We start from the raw sequence: 27,590 nt of genomic DNA on the forward strand, positions 1-27,590 counted from the left end.
ATGGAATTGAGCCCTATGTGGGACTCAGTGCTGAGCATGGAGCCTACTTGAATATTGTCTTTCCTTCTGCCCCTCTTCGCTGCTCATGCTCTCTAGATAAATAAGTAATAAACTAATAAATTAAAACAGATATTTTGAATTGTTTTTATCAGGCAAATCACAGGTCTGTGTTTCTTTAGGGTCAGTTACTGGGAGATTGTTTTTTCCTTTGGTGATGTCATGTTTCCTTGATATTAAATGCTCTTTGAAGCTTTGCATTGCTGCAGGAAGTATGTGGAGAAGTATTCACCTCCTCTGGTATTTACTGACTGGTTTCAGGAGAGAAATACTTTCCATCAGCCCCGGCAGGGATTCTGAGGCGTTCTCAGACCTCCTATGCACACGCCTGCTCCACACTTCTTGCTCCCTCTTGTGGCAAAAGTTTTAATTGCATATGCCTTTTCTAGGCCTGCAAAGCCAGGCCAGTGCTGACCACCTTCCATTGGCTTTCCCTGGGGGCAGTGTTGAAGGCTCAGGTTGTGTGCTTCCTCCCAGTCCCACAGAAGCAGCCACCTTGCTGCAGGAGCTCACTAATCAACAGCAGAAGCTCACTCGTTCTGGCTTCAGGAGTGCATGCAAGCAGCTGGCCAGTGGGTGAAGGTGTAGCTGTGAGACACCCTGAGCACTAGGGGCACCTGTGGCTACTTGGGGTGATCTGCGTGTGAAGCATTCTCAGCATCTCATGGGAGGGGTTCTTAATGGAATCTGTGAGGTGATCAGTGTAATCTGTATCCCATTAATTGCCCCCCCTCGCCCCCCAGAGCCCTTTGTGGCATTCTCCTGGGAGTACCCCCAGGCTCCCCTGCTCCCTGGTTGTGCAGCACACCTCAATGTTCCAGATGGGGTGAGAAAGAAGTGGGCCTCCTTGGCAGCATTCCATGCATACTGGGGAGGTCAAGCACTCAATCATATGCTCTCATTTTCCCTTACTGGAAAATTCACAGCCCTAGAAGATTTCTCTCAACACTGAGCTGTGCTGCCTTATAGAAGGGGTGATATGAGCAAAGTGAAAAGTTCTTACCCTCCTCAGTGCTTCCAGTTTCAGATTTTTTTTGCTCAGTGGTGTGCTGGAAATTCCCCACTGAATTCCTGGACTTTCACAGAGCCGTCTTGTCTGTGTGTGATTGTCTAAGTCAGTGTTCTTTGTGGGGAATTCAGTGGGAGATTTTTATTTTACCATGATGATGATGTCATTCCTGTGTTCCCTGATTTAACTGTCTTCTGTGTGTGTGTGTGTGTGTGTGTGCGCTCGCACGTGTGCTTGTGAGTGCTCACCATTCATGTCCCTCTTTTGTGAATGCATGTTTTTCCTTATATTTCTAATGGTCTTTTATCTTTAACTTACTGGTTTTTGTTAATTTTTTTGTAAACCCTAGAAGCCTGATCTTCGTTAGTTATATGTGTTGCCACTATTGTGGTTTGTCTGATGCCTTTTGAAAGCAGAAGTTCTTAATTTTGTATAGTCAAAGTATCTGTCATTTCTTTTGCAAAAGTCTGTGTTTTATGAGGTCTTAAGATATTATTTCATAATCATAGGTCATAAGTACATTTTCCTGCATTTTCTCCTGAAATTGTTGCTTTGTCTTTCACATTTTAGCCCTTAATTCACATATAATTATTATATATATATAATATGACATAGGAAATAAGTTCAGTTTCCCTTCTTTGAATAATCACTAATCTGCCATATTAGCACTGTCTTATAACAGATTTTATTAAATGACTGACCCTGTTTCCAGGTTTCCTATTCTTTTTCATTGTTTATCTTTCCTAACAGGAATATCGTTTGTCTTAAGAACTATAGCATCGTAGTATTTCTCATTTTCAGGTGAAGAAAACCCCTCATCTTGCCCTACTTTCCCAGAGGTGCCTGTACTATTTCTAACCCTTTGCCTTTCATGTGAACTTTTCAAATTGCACTGAAAAAAATCTCTGTTAAAATTTTTGCTGGGGTGTCTGGGCGGCTCAGTAGATCGAGAATTCCATTTCAGCTCAGGTCATGATCTCATGGTTCATGAGTTCAAGCCCCACGGAGGCTCACTGCTGTCAGCTTCAGATCCTCTGTTCCCCTCACTCTCTCTGCCCCTCTCCCACTCACTCTTTCTCTCTCTTTCTCTCAAAAATACATAAACATTAAAAAAATTGCTCACGTTGCATTAAATCCACATATTAATTTGGAGAAATTTTACATTTACATTTTGGAATTTTACATTTTGGAGAAAATTTACATTTTGATATTATATCCAGTCTTTCCGCCTTATGATCAAGGCAGATGGGCAGTCAGAGAATACCACAGAAACACTAAGTAAGGTGGTTGGACAAGCTACTGAGAATCATGCCTTCATATTGTTGGATATGAACTAAAATTTATCCAGTTGGATAGCTCTTTTTTAGTTACACTTCTTCTCTTTGGTACTGATACTGGGCTTTCTTGTCTGTCAGCAGAAGAGACAAATTTTTTCTTGAATTTCTTAAATTTTCTTTAATTTCATTTAAAATAAGAGACCCAGAGATCTTCTGTTTTTTCATAGTTACTTTATATTTTTGTTTGTAGTGAATATGGTATCTTTGGATTTAACTAACTCCTAACTATTTGTTACTGGTTTATAGAACAAAATTGACATTCGACTGTTAACCTTGAAACTACTACCTTGATAAGCACTCTTATTAATTCTAATAATTATCTGCAGATTATCTGGGTCTTTATGTGAAAATCATATTATTTGAGAATTATTTTATTCCTTCATGTATAATACTTATAACTTTTATTTCTTTAAATATATTTTTTTCTTATTTTTCTGGCTAGGATTTCTCACACCATATTGAATGGAAGTGTTGGTCTTTGTTTTGTTCCACATTTTAAAATACTTATTTTTAATCTTTCAGTATCAAATATAAAATGTACAGTAGGCTTTCTGTGGATTCCTTTTATTTGTTATAATCATAAATGGATATTTTTACATCTATTGACAATGTTTTACAAAAAATGATTGTATGTCTATTGAATAGTCATTTTACTTTTGAAGATAAAATATTAAGTTATTGCTACTCATTACTGCTTCAGGGAAAATTTGTACCTAACACTTAACATTTTTGTGGGAATAGAGCACCAGGTGGGAAAGACATAGAAACAGGGCCCAAATAAAAGGCCAGCACATGGGACATTGTCACAGAGGAGTAAGGAGATTGTGACACCACTCAGGAGCATTAGGAAATCCTGGGACTAAAGGAAGATATGAATTACCTAGGCCCATGGGACTTTAGAGAACACAGAGATCGAAGAACAGAGACTACCTATGATGGTAGAAAAGAGAAATGATGGCACAGAGATGGCATTATTTGGGTCTCATCAAAAATATGTGATTTTTTTGTTGTGTTGTTTTGTTTTTTCTCGAAGAGAAACAAAGAAACATAGACAGGATCAGGTAAAAGAAACACGCTGCCTCACTGAGGGGCCCCATTATATGAAGAAGAAGGAGCAATCTTCAAAAGTTAATGAAAAAAAATGTAGTACAAATGTGAAGACACCCTTCTTTATATATGAGTTAATAAACGAGTGGAATCAGTTATCCCCAAGCATTGGCTTAGAGCCAAAAATAGCTACACAGATTAATGAATGCAGCTAACCATGGAGCAAGTGAGCCTCTATCTGAGCTGTTGTGACAGTCCCCAGGCAAGAGACTCTCCACGTCTCCGTCCTTTGTTGCCTATGCAGAACTTCGCTTGGGCATTGATGACTTGAGTTTTCCTCTCTTGTGAAAGCCTTGAGAGAGATAATTCTTTTTCTCTGCTTTTCTTCTTTCTACTTCCTACATTCTCTCAAATATCATGTCTGTTTAAAATATTAATTTTTCAAAGATGGCCTTGATCTCTCCTTTTGTAGTTATTAAGTCCAGAAAAGGGAAATGCCACAAATAGAAAAGGGCAGCATATGGAATAGGTTAAAAGTTCAGCCAGTGCCAGTGAGGGGGCTACAGAAGAGAACATTCCACCCCCGTCTTGCTGCTGCCTTCGTTCCAGGTTTCCGTGTGGATCAGATAGAGGGGGCGGCCCCAGGAGAGCAGCATGACCCATGCACATGTAACCAATTGCTTTTTTTTTTTTTTTTTGCCTGTAGTAAAGTTCACATTCTGATTGCTTCTCCAGATTATGTTGATCCAGACATATTTTATGCAGTCATCCGGATCTTTCTCTCTGGGTAAGTACAGTTCAACTGCTTTCCTGCACGAGGCCTCTGTAGCCTATTCCAAATTTATGAGGGGAGACAGAAACTTCCTATCGTAAGAAACACACTAAGAAACCTTGCTAACAAAGTGATCATTTGGATCCTCTTTTGGATAAAAGAGGCCGGGTACTATCTGCGTGACAAACGATACTGAAGGTTGAATATTTAAGTTCAGAGAAATTGTCCTTAGGCTACCATATTAGATTCATTTGTATTCACTTAGAATTCCCATCTTGATGGCAGAAAAAAAAACAAAAGCCAAGTATGTAACCACGATCTCTGTCATTTACATCCATTCTCTCCTCCTGTTACTAAGGCAGATGGGAGCACAGAAAGTAGCTTAACATCTTTCTTCTAAGGTTCTTGGAAGAGCTACCCCAAGTCATTCTTTCATATTTGTGGGTCTCTTCTTTTGTCACGGGGACTGTAATTTTTCCAGATAGAAAATTGCACCTTTAGATACATTTCTTCCTTTAAATACATTGATTATACCTTGACATGTTTTGATCAGATTGCTTTCCTAGTCACATTAACCGAGAGAAATTACTTTTGTTTATTCCTTCAATAGTGAAAAGTAGAGGTAGTGAATGGATGAGGTGAAAAATGTGACAGAGAGCTCACCTAGTGTTCCATCTGGATACCCAGGAGGTGCCCGAGTGCTACAGACAGAAAGGATCTGAAGTGCAAGAAGACCATGAGTGCAAGAAGAGAGTGACAACATGAACCCAGTGTTTTCTCTGGATTGAGTGGGTCTAGAAAGTCCAAGGGGATGCCAGCCTGGGTGGGCATTCCTCACTCTAAGGAGTAGAGAGGGGAAGCAGGAAGGTTTCTAGACAATAACTTGAGGGTAATGGCTTCCTGGTTTATGAGAAAACAAGAAAAATGGGGAAGAGTGTGGAATGGAATTGGAGTGTTTCTCAGAATTCAGACTTTTGCTGTATACCCACTCAATCCCAAAATCCTCCCCAGAGAGATTATCTATGCTCAAATCCCTTCTTTTTGTCTGCACATTTTCCATGTAATCAGGATTAAGACAAAGATCTGATTGTACAATAACAATTCTAGCAAATGTTAAACAAAACATGAAGATATGTTTGGGTAGAATTAGAGAAAAAAAAGGTCATTCTTAAAGCATTTTAATAGATTGGGGTTTAGAAAATACCTAATTCTGGAAAATCTCTTTGTGTTTCACTTCGTTCTCTAAATTTGTATTAGTCTTCCATTGTCACGTAACAGATCACAAATATAACAACAACAAAACAAAACCAAAAAACCTGCTGTTTGAGCAAATTAAAACTGCAGTTTAAAACAACACACATTTGGGGCGCCTGGGTGGCTTAGTCGGTTAAGCGTCCAACTTTCACTTAGGTCATGATCTCGCGGTCCGAGGGTTCGAGCCCCGTGTCGGGCTCTGTGCTGACTGCCAGCTCAGAGCCTGGAGCCTGTTTCAGTCTGTGACTCCCTCTCTCTCTGATCCTCCCCTGCTCACGCTGTCTCTATCTCTCTTAGAAATAAATAAAAACATTTAAAAAAATAAAAAAAATAAAACAGCACACATTTATTATCTTACATTTCTGTCGACCAGAAGGCCAGACAAACTCAGCATGGTTCTCTGCTTACAGTCTCAAAATGCTGAGGTCAAGCTATGTGCTGAACTGAGCTGTTATCAGGAGAATCTGGGGAATCATTTGCTTCCAAACTCATTCAGGTTTTTTAGGAGAATCCAAGTCTTTGTGGTTTTGGATCTGAGGTCTCTGTTTCCTTGCTGGCTGTCAGAGAGGATCTGCTCTCATCTTAGAGAGGCCTCCTGCAATCCTCATCACATGGTATCCTCCAGTCCAACAATGACACTTCCAATCCTTCTAGTACTTACGTCTCTCTGATTTCTCCTTCTGCCACGAGCCAGAGAAAACCTTTGCTTTGAAGACTTATGTTACTAGATTCAGCTCACGTAGACAATGTAGAGTAACTCCCTATGTTAAGGTCAACTGATTAGTAACTTTTATTATATCTGCAAAGGCTCTTTTGCCTTGCTGTATACTAGGCATTGACAGGTATTGGTAGCTTATAATATGAACAGTTCTAGGAATGAGAATGGAAATCTTGTGGCTATCTTTTTCAATTTCTGCCTATCATGATTAAATGGTCACTGGAGAGTGATTCTGTTTTCATTAAAATAAGTTCTGGGTCAGTGATGCATTTTATCTGTGATCTACATAAATGCCTCCTCTCTATCTGAACCTCAAAAATATTTCCCATGTAGTGCAGTTAAGTGACCAGCCCCAAATCTGAAATGTATTGATAAGTGCTGGTGGCCAAAATCATCTGGATTTTTGAGAGTTCCCAGTGTCAATGTCTTGAAAAATTGAAATCTCCTCCTAAGTTCTTGATGGGTCCTATACTTGATTTATTGTTTTCAATTTTTTAAAAACATATTTATTTAGGAGACTTTCATCATTTGTAGATTCAACATATTCTTTCCATTTCCCACCCACATTAAATTTCACAGGGAAGTTATCAACCCCATGGAAAAATGTCATCTCATTTCTTTCTGTTTTCATCTGTGTACACTTCTTGGGTTTCCTAAAAATATGCTATGAGAACGACTAAAATTAACCTTGCCTACAGAGATTTGAAAGGAAACTAATTCCTTTCCTTTGCAAACAGTAGTTTAGGCCTGAGAGTGCATGGGACTGCTCAGAAAAACCCTATTTCCCTCCCTCAGACTAATTGTATCACAGGTGGAGATTACGGCTTTTGAAAACAGATCCCTTTATTTCATCATTTTTGCCTTACATACGGGTGTTTTCTCTGCCACCATCAACGTGGCTTTAACACATCCTCTTCATGTTGAGACCCCAAAAAGAGATTGATGTCTCCTGGCCATTTGAGCATCTGATGGCTCTTTAAAGCTGGTGGGTCCTTTCCAGGAAAACATCGGGGTTTATCTAGATATATAATACAGAATTATAGAATGATAGTTTTTTCATTCATTCATTCATTCATCAACTATTTAGTGAGTGGTTATCGTATGCCAGGCACAGTTCCTGGTACAGGGAATGTTGCAATAGAACAGAACAGTAACTTCATTATTGTGGGGCTTACATTTTAATGATAGGAGTCAGATCATGCATAAACAAATGTAATTCAATAAAGTATTATATAATATATGTTACAACAATAATTGATATGGGGAGTGTAAAGTAGGCCACGTGGCATCATGGAGTATCAGGGGTGGCGGTGGAGGTTTCTTATTTATTTATTATGATCTGGGAATGCCATACTTCATTTGTGCACATATCTGAAGGAAATGAGGACTAGGCCACCTGGATACTTGTTCCAAGCAAAAAGAATAAAAATTGCAATGATCCTAACTTTGGAGCACACTTGTCATGGAAGAATTGTTGCATGGAGGCCAGTGGCGCTGGAATGGAGTGTGCCTGGGGGAGAATGAGAAAGAAACAAGTGATAGCAGAAGACCAGATCACATCGGGGCTTGTTGGCTCCTTTCTGAGAGACAAGTGCAGCAGAGGCAAGTCTGGAGACAAATGACGTGATCTGTCTTAAGTTTCAAATCATCGCTCCGTTTTCTAAGTGGATTTGAGGGCAAGAATGGAAGCCAGGAAAGCGTCTAAGAAACTTTTCCCACAATCAGGGTGATGGCTTGGGTGAGGGTGGTGGCTGTGGAGGCTGTGAGCAATGTTCAGTTCTGGAAATGACTGAATGTGAAGTTGATGGGATCTGCTATTGGATTGCAGGTGAAAGGAAGAGAATGGGATCAGTCGAAGATGACTCTAGGGTTTTGGCCTGATCCACTGAAAGAATGGAGCTGCCATTTTCTCTGATGGGGTAGGCTGTAGGAGGAACAAATTTGGCAAAAAGGAAGGGATATCAGGAGCTCAGTTTGGGACATGTCCATTCCTGTGGAGAATAAGGAATGGCAGTTTATAAGTTGGCAGTTTAATATATGAATCTGGACCATAGGGGAGAGGCCCAGGTAGAAGTGTACATCGTTAAAGACTCCTAATATAGTTGGTTTTTAACTCAGTGAAGTAAATAAGAGCACTTGGGGAGTGAGAGTAGCAAGAATCCCATGGACTGAGCCCCAAGAAAGTCCAGCACCTAGAAGTGGTCATGATGAGGAGGGATTGTTGAAAGAGTCCAAACTGACCATCTGAGATCATCCACAGGATGGCAGAGACAACCCTCAAGCAGTGTGGCCGCTGCCTCTGTTCCACACGCTCACATCTTCAGTATTTCTTCCCTATTTCCAAATATTTATAAAATGCTGTCTACAAATTTTATTGGAGCTGCGTCCTGAACTCTGACAAGTCACGAAACTTCTCTGGAACTTATTTAATTATGCAGCAGCTTTAGGAAGTAGGTGCAAATTAGGGCTAAGTCTCAGGAAGGTGTGTACAAATGTACAAAATAATGAATGGGGGAGCAGGATTCCAACTCACTCTGAATAATATAAAATGGCTAACATTTAGCAAATGCTTAATATGTTCCAGGCACTGAGCAGGTATTATTTTAATTAGCTCCCACAATAACCCCATAAGGTAGATCCTAATATCACTTAGATGAGGAATCGGAGGCTCAGAGAGGTTAATTAACCAAGGCTCACAGTTAATAAATATCAAAGTCGAGATTAAATTCTCTATCTGCCTGAAATAGAGCCCTCTCACCCAATGGCTACAGCATGTTCTCCTCTTATGATCAAAATCCTTCCTTTGCTGCCCCCTGCTCTGCTTTCAGTGCCTCATCTGTTTCCAGAGTGATGTCGCCCCAAATGCAAAGGCCACTTTGACATTCATCCAGTAGAAACCGTAGAACAGCTGATCAAACTAGCCTCCGACGAAAACAACCCAGCTCCTTATAGCATTTCCTACCACAAGGAAGTATTTGACAAAGGTCATGAAGAGCCAGCTGAACAGTCTGGCTACAGCTTTTGTATGTGTGTGATGCATTTCCCTTCTCTTGAGCAAAATGACTTTTAGAATTATAGGAAGAACATGAGACATCACTGTAAGCCTGTTACTTAAACTGTTCACAGCAGGGACAGTGGCTTATTCTTGGCAATAAGAGACAAAAAGATTCTATTCTTTAGTAAAAGTGGAAATCCATATGGGGGTGGAGGGGCTTGAGAAAATCAACATAGAAAAGTACAAGTTTGGGATTTAAGTTCTGGTTTTCCCATTTTTGAACAGTGTGGCTCCGGAGAATTAACTGCTTGGAGGCTTTGTCTGTTTATCTATAAAATGGGTTTTTAGGGGTGCCTGGGTGGCTCAGTTGGTTAAGTGTCTGACTTCAGCTCAGGTCATGATCTCACAGTTTGGGGTTCAAGCCCCATGTCGGGCTCTGTACTGACAGCTAGCTTGGAGCCTGGAGCCTGCTTCAGATTCTGTGTTTCTGTGTCTCCTTCTCTCTCTCTCTCTCTCTCTCTCTTTCTCTCTCTCAGAAATAAATAAAAACATTTAAAAATTTTTAAAAATGGATTTTTAAACACCTGCCTTGATCTACTCAAAAGAGGTCAAGTTAGAAAGTGAAGGTGAGGGGCGCTTGGGGGGCTCAGTCAGTGGAACATCCAACTCACAATTTGTGAGTTCAAGCCCCACATCAGGCTTTGTAATGACAGCTCAGAGCCTGGAGCCTGCTTCAGATTCTGTGTCTCCCTCTCTCTCTAGTCCCCACCCCTGCCTGTGCTCTCTCTCTCAAAAATAAGTAAATAAACATCGAAGAAAAAGAAAATGAATGTGAAAAGAGTTTATAGACTAACACATTGGAAGTACAAGTAGAATGTGTTCTTAGTGCTATTGTTTTAATCTTATTATGGAGTCTACCCACATACACCCTGTAATTGTTTAAGACTCTATAAAAAGTGTGACAGGGAAATGAGTAAAATAGTTGGACGTAGAGCTAGGGGTACTAAGACACAAAATAACAAAGAAATGGAATCAAGGAGACAGAAGGGGAGAAGAAAGGAGATGAGAGAGGAGAGGAAGTGGGGAAAACCCACTTCATCTGAGCAAGACCCAGAGCATCAATTCCAGTCCATCTACCTGTGCCTGTGGTATAAACTACAAGATGGTATTGTGTTCTCTTTGTTGCTGCCCTCATTATAAAACACTGTTGTCAAGAAGGTATTTGACAAAGGTGCTCCCACAAAGTCATGTATGATTTAAAACTGGTAGTTCAACATGACAACTGTTATAACTGTTACAGGGAAAAGCAAAGGTGTGTGTGTATGTGTGTGTGTGTGTGTGTGTGTGCGTGCGTGCGTGCGCTTACTTACAAAGCTCTACTTGTAGCGTTAAAGGTATCAGGTGATCAAGGTCGAGATGAGCAGAAGAAGTGAAGATTGTTCCACAACCCCTAAACTGATCAGCAGTGCTGTCATCTTTATGACTGAATTTTTCTAATAAATACGTCATAGGATCAATGCCAAGGATTCCTTTACACTTCTGGAATAATCTTCCAACTGGGAAACTAAAGGGCTGTATTCTATGGCCTGTTATGAAGTTGAAGTATGCTTCTGTACACATTCTACAAAGATATCCAGTGTTTTGCTCAAAAATTACCATTGAAATTGTGTTTCCTTTCTTACTCACTGTTTCCATATCAGAAAATATGCTCTTAACTCCTAGTACCCACTTCTTCTCTTTAACTTTTACTTTTGCTTAGATGGAAAGATAACCCATCAATGCCGGTGGGGCTGATCTATGAAGGAGTCTTTGCAGAGCCCCTGGAATACTCTGGGGGGAGTGCAGCTCAGAGCACAGTGCTTCATGCCTTTGATGAGTTCTTAGGCATTTATCACAGCAAGGAAAGTGGTAAGTCAGACATTTTCTTTTTCTTTTTGTTCCTCAACAGGGAGGAAGAACAGAGATGTTTTTACCAATTGAAGAGACCGCGTGTAAATTAAAATGTCATGAAATCTGTACTTCTCCAAGTCAACCGGGAGGCTGTGTGCCTGCTAGATGTTATTGCATCGAATCAATTAATATTCGATCTCAGCAGGATATTGGGTTTCCATTTCCAAATCTTAAAACATTGCCATATATCCAGCTGTTCCCCATGGTTTTGTTTGGATCCTTAGGCAGTAGTGTCTTTTGTATATAAAGGGGGAAAGATCTGGAGTTTGAAAGCTGTGGCATTAAGTTACTAAGTCTGGATATGGGTGATGATGGGTCTGAGCTCCTCCACTAAAGCCCTTCCCTGTAAAAATACCTCAACTTCAAGTCAAGTCTATTTAGACCAGAAGACAGGCCTCCCAGTTTAGAAGCTTGAAATTGTTCATTTCCTTAACTGACAGCAGGAAGCCAATGTTTAACAGCTCCAAAAAGGCACTTCAGAGTATGGAGTTTTCAAGTCAGATTTAGGGTGAAAAATGACTAGAATTTGATGTCCACTCAAATAGGGTCCAGTCTCATCCACAAAAGTCACTTGAAAAGAACTATGATGGTATTAAACATGTGATGGATTTCCTATAAATGATCAATCTATCTGCATTTCCTATAAATATCTATTGGCTTGATTTTTAAACAACGACTTCAAGAAGCTATTATTACAAAAACAGTTGCTCATTCTTTATTTTCTTGCCCTCATAAACTTGATGACTTTCCCCTTCCTTAGCGCTCTCCAAACAAAGCAAAATTCAGCAGAGTATTTAGCAAATCAGTTTAAGGGTTTACGCTTTACATTTGTAGATATCTCTCGTGATGATAGTCTCATCAAGATATTTTGCCTACCTTGGGTATATGATAAATATTTATACATTGACTGATAGATCTGGTTCCAACTCAGTTATCTGGGATGTGCTTGTTTCTTTTTTCCTTCCGCATCTCCCACCAATAGTCAGGAATGTAGTACCTGATGTCTAGAAAACAATATAGGCTCTTGTATCTTTCTGGGTGGAGCTATGACATTGTTCTGGTTTGTTTCTTTCAGCTGATTTTCTGCACAGGATGAGGGAGTACATGCCTCCCTCCCATAAAGCCTTTGTAGAAGAAATCCATTCAACTGTCTCACTGAGAGACCACATCCTGTCCTCTGGTAACGGCCAACTTCTGACAGCCTATAACCAGTGTGTGGAGGCCCTGGCGGAGCTACGCAGCTATCACATCACTGTGGTGACCAAATACCTCATCACAGCGGCCGCCAAAGCAAAGGGCAGGAGGCTGAACTATCTCCCTGGGCCATCTCTGGCTTTAGAAGAGAGGGGCACAGGCGGTACTGTAGTTCTGAGCTTTCTGAAGAGTGTCAGGGATAAAACGTTAGAGGCAATTCTTCCTCCACCAAAGTGATTAAGAGACTGCCCTCTTCCCAACAAGGCAACAGAAACTCGGATTTCCCCTTACCCTCTCTCCCATTGGAAGGCACGTGGGCATGGAGAATGAGAATGTCTGGAATCATGTGACAGGGACCTCAGCCCTATTTATGCTCCTATGTTCTGCAGAACACCATCTTCTCCTTTATTGAGAGCTGGCTCCATCGCCAGCCAGAAAGTTTCCTTTCCCTTTCCAATTACTGGTTAATAGCAAAAACCTTTGGATACTTCCTCTTTTCAGAACCCCACCGAGGAGCCAGTGTACCCCTATTCAATTTTCAAAGTCGTAGAAAATCAATCTAAATTTCAAAAACCAAATAAAATTGCCTGTGGACAGATCCCCTTGTTGATTTCTTTAAAAAGCAAATTAAATATTCATGCATTCATTCATTCAGTTAACAACTTGTTAGGTTCCTACTGAGCACCGGTTTAGGGATTAGAGCAGAGATTTTTTTCTGGCCCCAGTCCATCTTTCTTCTCCCTAAATGTGCTGAGTTTGTGGCAGGAGGTTGGAAATGCTCCAGTGACGATGAGGAGGAAAAAGGAGGCTCACATAAGACTTGGAAGTCACCAGTGTAACAATGAATAGTTAATGATGTGGGAATGGATGAGGCTCTTCGGCATGGTTCATCAATTTGCAAATTCTGTTTTGGTTTCCTTCTTTATTTTTGGAAGAATGATTCTGTCTCCTTACACTGAAAGTTTCTATTTGTAAAATGAATTAATTGACCCATTGGAAGTAAATAATCAAAATGGGAATAAATAGTAAATCCACATGTTTAGTTTATAAAAAAATGTAACTTTTAATGGATTTTGTTTCTTTTCTTTCTTTTTTGTTAGTGTTTTCATTTAATTTTGAGACAGAGAGAGACAGCATTGAGTGGGAAAAGGGCAGAAAGAGAGAGGGAGACACAGAATCTGAGGCAGGCTCCAGGCTCTGAGCTGCCAGCACAGAGCCCGATGTGGGGCTCGAACTCATGGACCGAGATCATGACCTGAGCCAAAGTCAGAACCTTAGCTGGCTGAGCCACCCAGGTGCCCCAATGGATTTATTTCCTATCTGAAGATCTCATTTCAACTGACAGTAGAAAGCTAGAAAATGTTAATCTTGCTGATTTAGGGTAAACTCCATTAATTTAGGCTTGCCCCTACACTGTGCACACACACATATATGTGGGACAGTAGCTCTATTCCAGACGGCCAACCTAGTATCATGGCTTCAAGGAGAGGGATCTGATAATCAGGAGCAGGCTCTGCCCAAATTAGCATCTGCTAACTCCCCACATGAGTACTGGTCAAATGGAGCCTGCAGTTGGTCTAATCCTGTCAAAGAAGCCTTTCAGATTACTAAGCCCTCAAAGTCCCATCATATCACTTGGGAAAACATCTGACCCTGACCGGTTCCAACATCACCCAGGCCCTTAAACCCCATTTTTACTGTATATACAGTGAGAGAGAGGGGAAGAGAGATTTTAAGAAATTGACTTATGTGATGATTACAGAGGCTGGAAATTCCAAAATCTGCAGGGTAGACCAGCAGGCTGGAGACCCAGGGAAGCACCATCTAAAGGCTGACTGCTGGCAGAATTCCTTCCTGCTCAGTGAAGGTCAGTCTTTGTTCTACTCAGGCCCTCAACTGATTGGGTGAGACCCATTCACATATGGAAAGCAATCTGCTTTACCCAAAGACCATTAATTTCAATGTTTGCCTCATCCAAACAAAACGCCTTCACAAAAACATACAAAATAAGGTTTGACCAAATATCTGGGTATCACGGCCCAGCCAAGGTGACGTAAAATTAGCCATCACAAGCCTCCTTTACAAGAACCTGAATTAGGATAAAGTTAGGGTCTGACACACACCCTCCCCACATCTCTATTAGGGAAGGACTCTCTTTTGAAATGATGGACAGGAAGTGCAAAAATGATGCAGAGTATAGTTTCTCCCCAGGAGATGCTGGCAAGGGATGCAGGCAATACCCTGGATGGAAACCCCTGGAGAGAAGTCAGAAAAATCTGACTATGTTGACAACTAAAGGCTCTTTACGCCCGGCAATCCATGTAGAATGAAACCATTGTCTCTTTTAATAAAAATAACAACCCACTGTTTTGAGGTTGATCTTATAGGGCTAATCTTCACCTGGGAAGGAGGCAAAGCCTTTAAGTTTTAAATCTTGTACATGAGAGTCACTGGCACCTATACCCCATCCCCCTCCACAGAGGCTTGCTGGGGACAAGGGGACGCTGATTCTTTTTCATCCAGTGCCCAAGTCAGGTACAGTTAGATTTAGCTTAGTAAATTTTAGGAGACTTTAGAAAAGACTCAGGGATGATTTTAAAAGCAAGCCAACAAAAATAATAAAGGAACCCTGGTTAGATGGCATGAGTAACATTCAGTATTCATGCTGTGGGGCACACAGGCCCCATACTTTCCTCATTCTTAGGCTTAGGCTGCATGCAGGTGAATGAGACCCCCCAAGACCCCCCAAAGTCTCAATCTGCAGAGTGTCAAGCAAAGAGAATCTCAGAGACTGAGGTTTTTCTTCCCTTGTTGTTAGTCTGAAATTTGTTTTTTGTTGTCTGAATACAATCTAGATAGGGTTGAAATAAAAATAAAACTAAACACCAGCCATAAAGAAATGCTTGAAACCTGTGAGATCCTATCCAGTTTATGATCTGGGATATAAAACTTGTGGTACCTGTAAGCCGATTATTCCTTCCGCAACAGTGAATTTCACCCGCCAAATTCTGTCTTGCATTTTCTTATGCGCAGATGTCCTATTTGCTTTGCTAATGGAAGAAACTCTCTTCTCTTTCTCTGTTCATTTAACAGTAAACTTAATAAAGAAGTCGGATATCATTGCTTTCTGAAACGCAATTGCTAGTTAATTTTTGCAGTTTAGCATCTGCTTCTCAGCAACATTAAAACACTGAGTTTTTGAATGTAAGCATCATCAAAAATAAATGATTTTGTTTTGCAAAGTAATTTCCTTTGTAAACTCACAAATCTATTGGCCCACATGGTTCTACGGCAGCTGCATAGATTTTAAACCAAACTCAATTATGGGATTTGCCTTTAATTATCCACAAATAGTTTTATTTTTAAAGGTATCAATCAGAATTTGACCTGCACTGTACACTGGGAGCCATTCGTAGTGAGGCCTTACACCAGACTCTGTCCCCTCATAGGCCATTTCCTTCTTCACGAGGCAAGGAGTCCTGGGGTCAGTAGAACTTGCTTTAGGAGGATCAACTTGAAAAGAAAACCCCACCAGAGGTTCAGGTAGAGGTACCCATACTCAGAGGTACCCATAGTAGACAAAATAACAATAATGACAATAATAATAACAGCAATAAAAATACAAAGTAACTATATACATGCAAGTGTTATTCATTTGTCACTAAAATATGAAAAATAAACATCCATTTGAAATTATATTGCCATATTCAGCATTACTTACTCCTTTGCATAAATGTTATTATTTAAACAAAACAATTGGCTAGTTCACAGTGGCAGCAAGTAGTAATTAGTAAGACTATTTAAACAAATAATATGTAATTGTTTTCATTTCTATGATCTACGCCTCTCAGAATAGTTCAGGAAACATGATCACAATCCTCACGATGTGAAAAATCACACTTTCACTATCTCAGCACAAAACAGGTCATCCATGGGCACAAACCCTGACAGCTGATCCTGCTCAAGATTAGGACCCGCGTCAGACGTCGCTTAGGTCACGTCACTCAGAGCAAGCGGCAACGGGCCATCCGTCACTGTGAGCCACGGGCTACAGTTGCCAACATCAGCGATCAAGGGAAAACCCACTGACAAAGACCAGGGGGGAGGGATGATCTGCGCCACACTCATCTGATAGTAAAACAGTGTTACCGTCCTTTGGAGTTTTCACACTTTCTTCAATTTTTTGACACAAGGTTGAGAGGCGGAGCTTTTAACATCCCAAGGAAGAGGTTCGCAGGACAAGGGGCTTCCAGTGCTAAAACCAAGTCAGATTCGGGCAACGCAGGTTGGTCACCAGACCTGCCCACTAAGGGTCCATCCCAACTCCATTCCCGCCATTTCCCAGATCATGCTCAGGGTGCCTGCGGTACCCAAATACCTTGCACACATGGCCTCAAAAGTGCTGGAATCTGCACAGTCCCCTCTCCAGGGTTCGCTCCTGACTGCCATTGATATTCATGTCCCTACGCCCCCAGGGACGACAGGGCTCTTTGCGGGCATGTGGGTGGAGCTCACTCAGGAGGCTGGGGTGTCTACAGGCATGATGGAAGTTGCAGCGGAGCAGGGCTGGAAAGAGTGAGGGTAGACCTGAGATGGACTATCCCCATGTCTCCCTGTTTGGTATGGAATTCTAAGAAGTGAGGGGTGCCTGGGTGGCTCAGTCGGTTAAGCGTCTGACTTTGGCTCAGGTCATGATCTCACGGTTCGTGGGTTCGAGCCCCGCATTGGGCTCTGTTCTGACAGCTCAGCGCCTGGAGCCTGTTTCGGATTCTGTGTCTCCCTCTCTTTCTGACTGTCCCCTGCTCATGCTGTCTCTCCTTCTCTCTCAGATATAAATGAAACATTAAAAAGATATTTTAAAAAGGAATTCTAAGGAGTGAATTAACTTGAAAGTATCTTTTTCTAGGTGGTATAATAGAACACCTTTTATTTATTTGCTAGTCTGATTTATAATCTAACTTATGTACATGTATAAAAGAAACGGTATGTGGATGTCCATTTGTGCTTTTACCCCAGGCCCAGGCAAACAAATTAGGGGTGATTTGCCGGTGCTAGTCTCAAGCTTGCCGTTTAAACTTTGCTTGTAAGTCTTGTCTACGACCACCAGAGGGCAATCGCGACCTGCAATGCTCAGCCCCAAAGCTTCGAGCAAAGTACAGATTCCCAGCTGATCTCAAAGGCGGAAGGTTTTTCCCTTTTCAAAATATCTCTTTCTCCACAGTAGGACTGGGAGGAATCCGGAGAGGTTATCACCTACAACCATGCCACCAGACAGAAGCACGCTAAATCATTCCAGATAGATACCGGTGTTCAAAAGCAAACCATACTCTATTCCTTTGTACATTTTAAAAGGGACATTCTGGGTGCTACAACTGTGGATAATTTGCATTCCCCTTTTTATATTCTTCTTTATTAGAAAGAAAAAAAACATTAAAGCATGTTTTTGTAAAAGTTAGAGAGGAATTTTTCATCCTACCTAGGTGACTAGTGTTATCTGAGAATCTTTACTGTCAGGGAAGCTTAAATGCTGCCAAATTGTGAAGAGAAGATTAGTAGTAGGACCAAGCAGTGAAAAGAAAGAGCACACAAATGCAGGAAACAGGAAAAGCCCAGCAACTGCCTTGGGCTTCGAAAGAGGTTAGTTGGGGTTTCATCTATAAGAAAAAAGAAATGTCATCACTCATTAAATAATTTCTCTTCTCATTGTCCCCCTCACACCCATCCTAGCTCGGTGACACTTAGCCATGTGTGACTTGTGTGGGACACCTCCTCTCATAATAGCTCTGTGATGCAATCTGCACCTGCAATCAGTCAGTCCGTTTAAAAATGTCCTATTGTGGCAAGCATCGGAATTATATGCAAACTCTGGAGAGGGGAATTGTGGATGGACAGAGGCACATCTCTAGCCGATCTGTTCATAGTTGCCAAGCTAAACCTGCTTTGAAAATATAAAAGCAGCAGAAAATAAAGCAAACTTATAGTGTCCTTGTTTATCATCTCTCATGTCCATTAATTTCCAATGACTAATAAAGACACTGAACAGAGAATTTAAAATTCTAATATGAAACTAATGGAAACAACAAATCTAGACTATATACCACGTAATCCTCTACAGCTGAATGGTAAACAAATATTTGACATTAGTGAGCTCAATACAGAGTAAGAAGCCCACACAAATCTACTCATAACGTCTTCCCTTTCTACGTCACTTGCCTGAGTACAAATTCCAGTTCCTCCGTTCAATAAATTTGTAACATCGTGTGTCAATTTTAGGGTAATAACAACACTTACAGGGTATGATAATTATAGGAGTTAATATATGTAGTAATAGTAGACCAGTGTCTATGTAGAGCAACATTATTTCACTACTTGATACTACTGTTATTGCTATTATTAATTGCCAAGGACTATTAGACACACTGCTGAACATTTGTGGAAGGAAAGCTTGCTTTCAAAAACCTGGGACATAGAGTCACAGAAGAGTTCCACTGATCTTTGTCCTCTCAGATTTCCCCTGAAAGGGGAAATTTATGGGGTGCTTGGGTGGCTCAGTTAGATGAGCGTCTGACTTTGGCTCAGGTCATGATCTTGCAGTCCATGGGTTCAAGCCTCACATCGGGTTCTGTGCTGGCAGCTCAGAGCCTGGAGCCTGTTTCAGATTCTGTATCTCCCTCTCTCTCTGCCCCTCCCCCGCTCATGTTCTGTCTCAAAAATAAATAAACTATAAAAACTTAGAAAGGAGAAATTTATGATCTAATAATGCAAGAGGAAGGCCTTTGGAAAAACAGAAATTTCTGGAGTATTGCGTTTTCTTTTTTTTTAGGGAAATATTTCCTTCATTGTTTAATTGCTATCATGTTCACTACACAAAAACTTCTCCAACATTCCTTCTAAATCCTAAATAAAATAAAATCAAACTAAAATCATGTCAGTGTTGTTATGAGACCTTGCCACATGATTTGAGAGAAGTGGAGACACCGTAGATTTTGAAGAATAAAACAAAGACCTAGAAAAAGGATTGACAGAGCTAATATTGGCAAGAAGGAGCTAATTGTCTGGGCGAAGGGATGTAATATCCTAGCACCTGACACGACTGGCTAAGCTGTAAAGTATGGGGAAGTTTAGCTCCCACCCTTGAACCTCTCCTTTCTGTGCTGTCAACCCCCATCTTGGTGATATCTTTTCTATCAGAACAACGCTGTATTTTATATAATCAAAAATGTCCGCAGAAGAGAAGTGTTTTGCTCTCTCACGTGTTAAAACATCCAGAGACAGAATGGTGGCTCCATTGGATCATTAATGTCTCAAGTTGCTCTCTCTATACCCTGATATCTTCAGGATGTGTCTTCTACCTCTTGGCTTAAGATGGCTGCTGGAGTGCCAGCCATTCTATCTGCCCTGTAGGTCATGAGAAGAAAAGGGAAAGGAAGGACAATTTTCTGTTTTTTTTTTTTTTTTTTTTTTTGAGGAAACTTTCAAGAAGACCCTTATAGACACACACGTACATGTGTGTATACATACTTAGATATATATATTTTTTTCCTATGGACTATGTCTTAGTTTCATAGCCTTCCTAGCTATAATAGACTAGCAAACTAGTCTCTAAACAGAACAACCACTCACCTAGCAAAAAATAGCATTGTTAAAAAAGGAAGAAGGGAATGCATGCATATTGAGGTAAGCTACAAAAACCCATTTGTATTATATCTTCCTTACACAGTCAGCTTTTCTCAGGGCCTTCCATGTTTCTCAAAACTTTTCCTCAGAAAAGAATCCAAAATTCACTCTGTTGTTGAAGAGATCGATAAGGCACGAAAGCATTAACCTTGCCCAAGGAATGTGAATTACCATAGGATGAAAGCCCTAAGTACAGTTATTAAACATTGCTTGTAAATTTTCAAGGGAAGGACAAGGGGGATATAAGGAGAGTAGAGACAAGTGTTGACAGGAAGAGAGGACGAAATCCCTGCACACAGACAATCCACACCTCACCTGAGGCCAGGCAGCTGGCACTAAAAATTGCAATATTATCTTCAACTTGTGGCTACACTGACACAGAAAAGTCCTGCCTGTGTAAATAGTTGCTTTCAGTTTGGAAGAAATTCTACCTGTTCTCAAGGTCAGGAGTAAGTTCATTAATTCTGAAGCTCAGGAGTAAATTCTTCACATGTGTTGCATTCCATAAGCATATAGCAGTCAACACCCGAAACATTAGCCCTATGTCAGAATTGCCCGGAACGTGATAATGCACAGATGGATATGACCACTCCCACAGTTTCTGACTCAGTGGGTTTTGGGTTTAGCCTGAGAAGTTACTTGTGACAATATCATAAGCTGAAGTTTGAGAACCACTGGTATATGATGTTTTCCTCTTTTCCTAGTTATCAAGGGCACCGTGAACTGTTACCTCAGTGTAATGAAAGTGAGTTTTGCTTTCTGAAGGAGAAAACCTTAAATTCTTTATAATCATCTGAACGTGAAGCACAAAATACCTAAGCTGTGTTGGTGGCCTGCATATGCATCTCTCTCCAAAAACACATGTAGAAAGTATCTGCTTATATTATAAAGGGAAATATTTCTTTCTGACCATTCACTCACACCATTAAGTTTTCACAAAATTGAAGACAAATTCAAGTTTCAGGAAAAAAAGAATCCTATTGTTAAATGAAGGACATAGTAAAAAAATATTAAGACAACTTTGGCCAAAAGACAGAGGAAGGGAGATGGATGGTTTCCTCATAATGGCACAATCCCAAATCAATTGCTGACTAGCCATGATTTTATCAGAGGGAAATCTGGTTCCGGGACTTGAATTGCATCTAGTTTTGTGTGTTTCTTAAGTGATGCTAACATCAAGGAATAAAATACCCCTTCAAAAGTTAGTGAGAAGAGTCAGAGCTGGAAAATGTTTAATACAAATAAGGATACTTCTGCAAATAAATACATACTGCATAGCTAAGTGATTGGATTACTCCTCTCTGTTGCCTATCTTAGGTACATGGCCTTGCCTTGCTGAGCCTCAGGGTCTTGGATTGTCTAGTGAGTTTGCTGCAATGCAGGATCTAGGGTCTCTTCTAACATTCAGGGATGTTTTTGTGAGTGTGCAAGAATTGGTCCTGGGTTACATGCACAGGGAATTAGTTCTATATGTGATATTGATTAGGAATTATTCTAAGCCCTAGATGGTTCATTGTCATCTGGGCTGGACTCTGCTTGTTTGCATTAAACATAAGCAACATTTATGACAAATAGAGTGGTAAATAATAGACTAACTAATCATAGTTTAGTAATGGTATTCACCAAAGCTTCTACCTTACCTGAGATGCCCAACCCACAACCACCAGCTAAACAAGCCCTCCCTATGCATGGCCATCTGTTCCTCCCAAACAGTATCACAGAATGTTTGAGTGACTCTTGCTATTTAAAATCATGTTATCTCAATGCCTCATCATTTATGATAGCTAAGTCAATCTATTCCATGTAAAGAGAGCGTGGAATTCCTCGCACCTTCCCTTTTGTCTCTTCCTGATGAGCTCCTAGGTGTATCCTGAAGGCTCAATTCAGGCATCAGCTCCAGGGGGTCTTTCCTGCTAACACTCCACCGGCCACCTGCACCCTAGATACTGTCTGAACCTTGGACCTGCCCCTCTTTCTGGATTTATCTAACAGGGTAGTTGTAATTACCTTCTATAACTCCTTCTTCCACTCAACTATGAATTCCATGAAGTCACCTCTGTGTCTCTTATGCCTGTATAGGAGTATTTAGTAAATATTCTTTCAACGAGAGAATGAATAAGCTCAGAAAGTGTGTGGGGAGAACCCGTTTGTGGTAGAGCCAGCAATGCAATCACAGTTAGAGCTAATGGTAAAAGGGGAAAAATACTGCCTTACCAGTTAACAAGAGTCCACTTATCTGTGTAAATCTGTAGCCTGGGATGAATGACTTCCCTCACTACATTTTTATGCTAGTAAAATCTTATCTAAATTTACATCGAGCGACGCTTTTGATGTTGACAGACTTATGGCATCAGCATCAGGAATGGCTTAGACAGAAGATTTCAGTTATTACTACTATTACTATTATAGTAACATTATTATATTATAATTATATTATATTATAATAGTAATAGTGTATAGTATTACTATTATAGGAATAGTAGTAATAACAGTAGTAATTATAATATGTGTATAATTTATGAAGTACTTTCACAGATATTATTCCATTTGATTTTTACCACAGGTTGGTCAAGTGGGTACTATTGTTATCCCACTTCTGCTAGTAAAGAAAATGCAACTCAGGGGCGCCTGGGTGGCTTAGTCGGTTAAGCGTCCGACTTTCGCTTGGGTCATGATCTCGCGGTTCGTGGGTTCAAGCCCCGCATCGGGCTCTGTGCTGACTGCCAGCTCAGAGCCTGGAGCCTATTTCAGAGTCTGTGTCTCCCTCTCTCTCTGACCCTCCCTTGCTCACGCTGTCTCTCTCTCTCTCCTAGAAATAAATAAAAATATTAAAAAAAAAAAAGAAAATGCAACTCAAAGGAGTTAGGTGACCTCCCAAAGTTCAGGGGCATGGCAAGTGGTGGAACTAGAACCCAGATTTTTTGTCTCCAAAGGCAATGGCATCTGTATTGTTCCTTTATGACATGGTTGTCAAAGGAAAAGCAATTTCAAACACTGGGATGCCTGTTTCCCCGGGGGGGGGGGGGGCAGCGGGAGGAGAGTGTTGTCAGCCAGCCTGTCTCAGTCTGGCTCAACAGAGAACTCGGTTCTTTTGCCTCAACATTTGGTCACTTGGTCTCCCGTCCCAACAGTTGCTTCTGTCACTCTGGCAGCAATATCTCAGAGATGCAGGATCCCAGCGCAGTGGCCCTAGTTGGTGAGACTACACTTAATGGCTTTGGGCAGAGGGTTCCCCTACAGTGAATTACCCTTCAATCACCAGTGAGTCAGGCCATTTAACTCTAATCTTAAATTCATACTTCATAAACAGTTCCTTCCATTTACTCGAGACATCTTTCATTTAAAAGCTAGGGGCAATGGCAACAGCAATGGCATTAAGTCCCCTCACAGAGACCAAAGAGAGCAGAAAATGAAAGCAGATGTCCCTTTTCATCCTTAATAGAAATATCCATTAATATAGCATCTTCCCCTCCCTCCCCACCCTTGTGGTCACTGCCAGGACTCCTCAACGGTGAAAGAGGGAGCAATCCAAAGTGCATTTGCAATCTGGCCTCCTTGTTCTGGGATTAATCCGGAGACAGGGATCACCGATTATTACAGCAGTAATGGAGGAGTCCCATAGGTGAGACTTTGAAATACCCTCTCCAGTTCTCCATTGGGCCTGTCTGGGTGGAGAAAAGGGAACAAGTTTGGTTTGGTGCTTCATTACTCTCCATCTCCAAAGCTCTAATGATATCACAAAGCTATATACCAGGACTGTTCAGTCTAAAGAGGAAAGTAAGGCTTGATTTACTAATCCAGGCACAAAAAAGAATATCCTAAACTGAAATCCTCAGCAAAACTGTCAAAAGAGCTGCCTCATGTGGGTGCTACTTACAGCTAAGGGGCTGAATCATGGTCAGCATATAAGCTTTTATATATAGCACAGCAAAAATAATTTAGTGGCTTTAGAGAGGGATGAAAATATTAGGGAGTATATTGCATGCTCTCAAGCCAAGGACCTATTTCAATTTTTTAAAAGGTTATTTATTTATTTTTGAGAGAGAGAGAGAGAGGGAGATACAGAATCCCAAGCAGGCTCTGCACTGTCAGTGTCAGAGCCCGATGTGGAGCTTGAACTCACAGACTGTGAGATCATGATCTGAGCTGAAACCAAGATCAAATTCTTAATTGACTGAGCCACCCAGGTGCTCCAAAGGACATGTTTCAAATGCTTGATCCTCAGAGCATTCATTTATTCTATAAATGCCATCAAATAAATGGCAATTTTTGGAGCACATTTTACATTACACATGCCAAGTGCTTGATATGTAAATAATATACACAGAAAATAGTCTCAAGATATGTTCTCAAAGAGCTGTTAGTCTATCTAAGAAGTTAGATGAAGGATGAGGTTCACACGACTAGTGTTACATGGGGCCTTGCAAATCACCAGAATGGCTCTGTTCATTGTCTGGCATTGACCAGGAGCCTCTGGCATAAAATGATGCATTAACATTTGGTGTTCATACCAGGCAAAACGTCCATCACTCCATGAGTATTGAGTATTAAGCTCTATGAGTTCTATTCCTGGTCTACCCCTATGCTGTGTTACTCATGGTGTTAAGGGTAGGTGTAGGCTATTCTGGATGGAGTCCAGGCTTTCAGGAAGATACACAGGCTGGCCAATCACAATCTATCTACCTTTCGTTTCTTTCTAAGACAGGAGATTTCTTACTCCCAATGAGCAAACCCTGGGGGTAACAATTATGTCCAGAGACAGCCCAGTGTAGCCAGAGGGAAATTAATTTTCCTCCTCTGACTCCTTGTGTGACTATCCCAATGTGGTATCTCTATGTCAAAATTGCTCCAGGTGTGGCCTTTTCCAAAAAAGTGCTGCAGTAAATGTTTTTTGTCTGCAGTGCCCTCCTCCATGTCTGTTCCTTTTAATGTAATCTTATTAAATGCTCTAATGTGTTTATACCTGACTCCTGACTCCCCACATGCCTGGCTCTTTCTTACCCACAAGAGCACCCCTGCCCCCCAACTCCAGGTGAGACCAAAGTGAGAATGGCTGTTTTTCATTTCATCTAATACCAGAAGGGCCAATTCCAGCTCTTCTGCCCACGGATGTGGGGTGACTGGATCACGGGTGAATAGGGTACTCAATAACCCAGGCCAGGGGGTTGACATGTGACTCAAATAGGGTCAATCAGACTCTTCTCTGACTCTGAACATCTGGGTGGCTGAGAGAAGCTCATGAAAATGTAGGTAAAAGCCTGTCTGAGGATAAAACCAATAAAAACAGGGAGGTGGAGTTGAGAAGGGGAGGGCAGTGAGAAAGGTTGGGGGAGACAGGGAGAGAGACAGAAGAGAGCTTAGAAGACATGTCCCAAGCCACTGTAACTGAAGGCCAGCACTGCCCTTGGACTTCCCAGTTTCTTAAGTCAATACATTATATTAAAAAAAAAAAAAAGCTAGACACAATGAACTACTGTCTACAACTACTTGTCCTCACTATGTACCTGTCCTGGAATCTGGCTTCCTTGTTTAATTCCGTCAGATGTGACCTCAAGAGGTATTAACAGAATTTCATGCTCACAGATTCCTGGATGGGGTTTTATATTCTCCCTGGCGCTAAGCGGGTTTCTCATGCTGGCCAGGCCTCTGCCTCTGCTTTTGCTTGGTATGTCTGGCAGCTACGCCAGCCCATTTAAGCACCCCATTCTCCACCCACCTTTTTCATTCCACCCTTGGTTTTCTCTGCTCTTCCCTCTTGGCCTGAAAGTACACAGCAACTCTACCAACCTACACAGCTGAGATTTAATACCCATTCAGAATATCGGGTGGCACTTGAAAAGAAACTACCTGAACTGAAGGAATATGTCTACACAAGCACTGCCACTTGTACTTCTGCATTTTGAAAGCAGAGATGTTTTAAGTAAAACAGAATATAGGTGTGATTTCGAGCAGTTCAACAAGCCGGGTGGCTTGGAGCTTTCCCAGCATTTTTCAAGCAAGCCACACTCAAGATGTTGCTTTTATCCTGCTCTGCTCACATTCCCTTCTAAGGAAATCCACTCCATCCATAGTCCCCACTACCTAGTGGGCCATGTTTTGTACTGTGATACCTTGTCCCCTGGGGATTCAGGGTCAAGCAGATGACAGTAGAATCGACAGAGTGAAACATTTTGAATATTTGACTCACAGTGAAGGAGAAACACTCTAAAATTTCAACAAAGGTCCATAGATCCTTGACAAAAAAAAAAAAAAAAGATTTTGAATATTCATGGAAATCCCATTATATGTGAAAGAAATTAATATTCTCTATCTGAGCTCCTCGTGCTTATTTAGCTAGGCGACTCTCTGCCCCTTGCAACAAACCAGTTCAATAAATGCTATAAGAACATAATGTCTCCTTTACCAAATGTAAAGATGGCTCTGATCATCCCAACAGATAAGCCAAGGCAGAGTGGTTGAGGGGAGGGACTTAAGGGTGAAGATATGTATGTGAAATACATGACTGTGTTCAGCAGAAAGGAAAGCACAAGTCAAATTTAATATAACCCGATTTTGACATACGAGAAGAAAGAGACAGACAGTTCTAATCTCTGATCCCTTTTTTCCAATACAGACCTTCTACAAGTCTTTCTCACTCACTCTCCCAAGGATGAGATGAATTATTTATATAAATGCCGCGTATTTGGTTAGGATAATTTGGATGAAAGCAAGAGCAAAAGAGGAGTTTATTAAAAGATATTGGGAATTTGTAGAATTGAAGAAAGGCAATATAACCATTTTTTTCCAAAATTTTATTTAATATAATTACAGATTTGCAAAAAATTGCAAAGATGGTATGGAACCATTCTGTATAATCTTCATCCAGTTTCTTGCAATGATTACATCTTATATAATTAATAGTACTATACATTGAAACAGAAAATCGACATTGGCATATTGGTGTATGTGTGTGTATGTTTGTATTTCTATGCTGTTTTAACAACTGTGTAGATTCATTTAACCACCACTGTAATTATAGTACAGAACGGTTCAGTCACCACAAAGGGATCCCTTTTATTCCTTTTAATGGTGACATAAAGTCATCCCTTCCTCCCCAACATCCCTAACCTTCAGCAACTAATTATCTGTCCTCTACCTCTATAATTTTGTCCTCTCAAATTTGCCATATAAATGTAGTCACACAGTATGCCACCACTTGAGATTGACTTTTTTTTCCCTCAGCAAAATGTCCTGGGCATTGATCAAAGTTGTTGATGTACCAATAGTTTATTTCTTTTGACTGCTGAGTAGTCTTCCATGTTACTGTAGGAGCACAGATTTTTTTAATATATTTTTATTTATTTCTAGGATAGAGAGAGAGAGCGTGAGCAGGGGAGGGTCAGAGAGGGAGGGAGATACAGACTCCGAAATAGGCTCCAGGCTCTGAGCTGGCAGTCAGCACAGAGCCCGACGCAGGGCTCGAACCCACAAACCGCGAGATCATGACCTAAGCGAAAGTCGGATGCTTAACCGACTAAGCCACCCAGGGGCCCCTAGGAGCACAGATTTTTAATCATCCACCTGTTGTGGGAATCTTACCT

General features: G+C 41.0%; 1 protein-coding gene across 1 annotated transcript in view; it reads left to right on the forward strand.

Annotated features, from left to right (window-relative positions):
• The window catches only part of IDO2 (indoleamine 2,3-dioxygenase 2), a 72,717-nt gene extending 59,400 nt beyond the window's left edge, over positions 1 to 13,317 (forward strand). The window contains exons 8-10 of the mRNA XM_039253405.1: positions 4,186 to 4,237; positions 10,949 to 11,097; positions 12,215 to 13,317. Of these exons, the coding sequence (XP_039109336.1) occupies positions 4,186 to 4,237; positions 10,949 to 11,097; positions 12,215 to 12,570 (557 nt within the window). The 3' untranslated portion in view covers positions 12,571 to 13,317. The remainder of the gene's footprint in view (positions 1 to 4,185; positions 4,238 to 10,948; positions 11,098 to 12,214) is intronic.
• Positions 13,318 to 27,590: the final 14,273 nt, after the last annotated feature.

This window comes from Hyaena hyaena, unplaced genomic scaffold (genome assembly GCF_003009895.1).
Source record: "Hyaena hyaena isolate Hyena2069 unplaced genomic scaffold, ASM300989v1 scaffold_446, whole genome shotgun sequence".
Taxonomy (NCBI): Eukaryota; Metazoa; Chordata; class Mammalia; order Carnivora; family Hyaenidae; genus Hyaena; species Hyaena hyaena.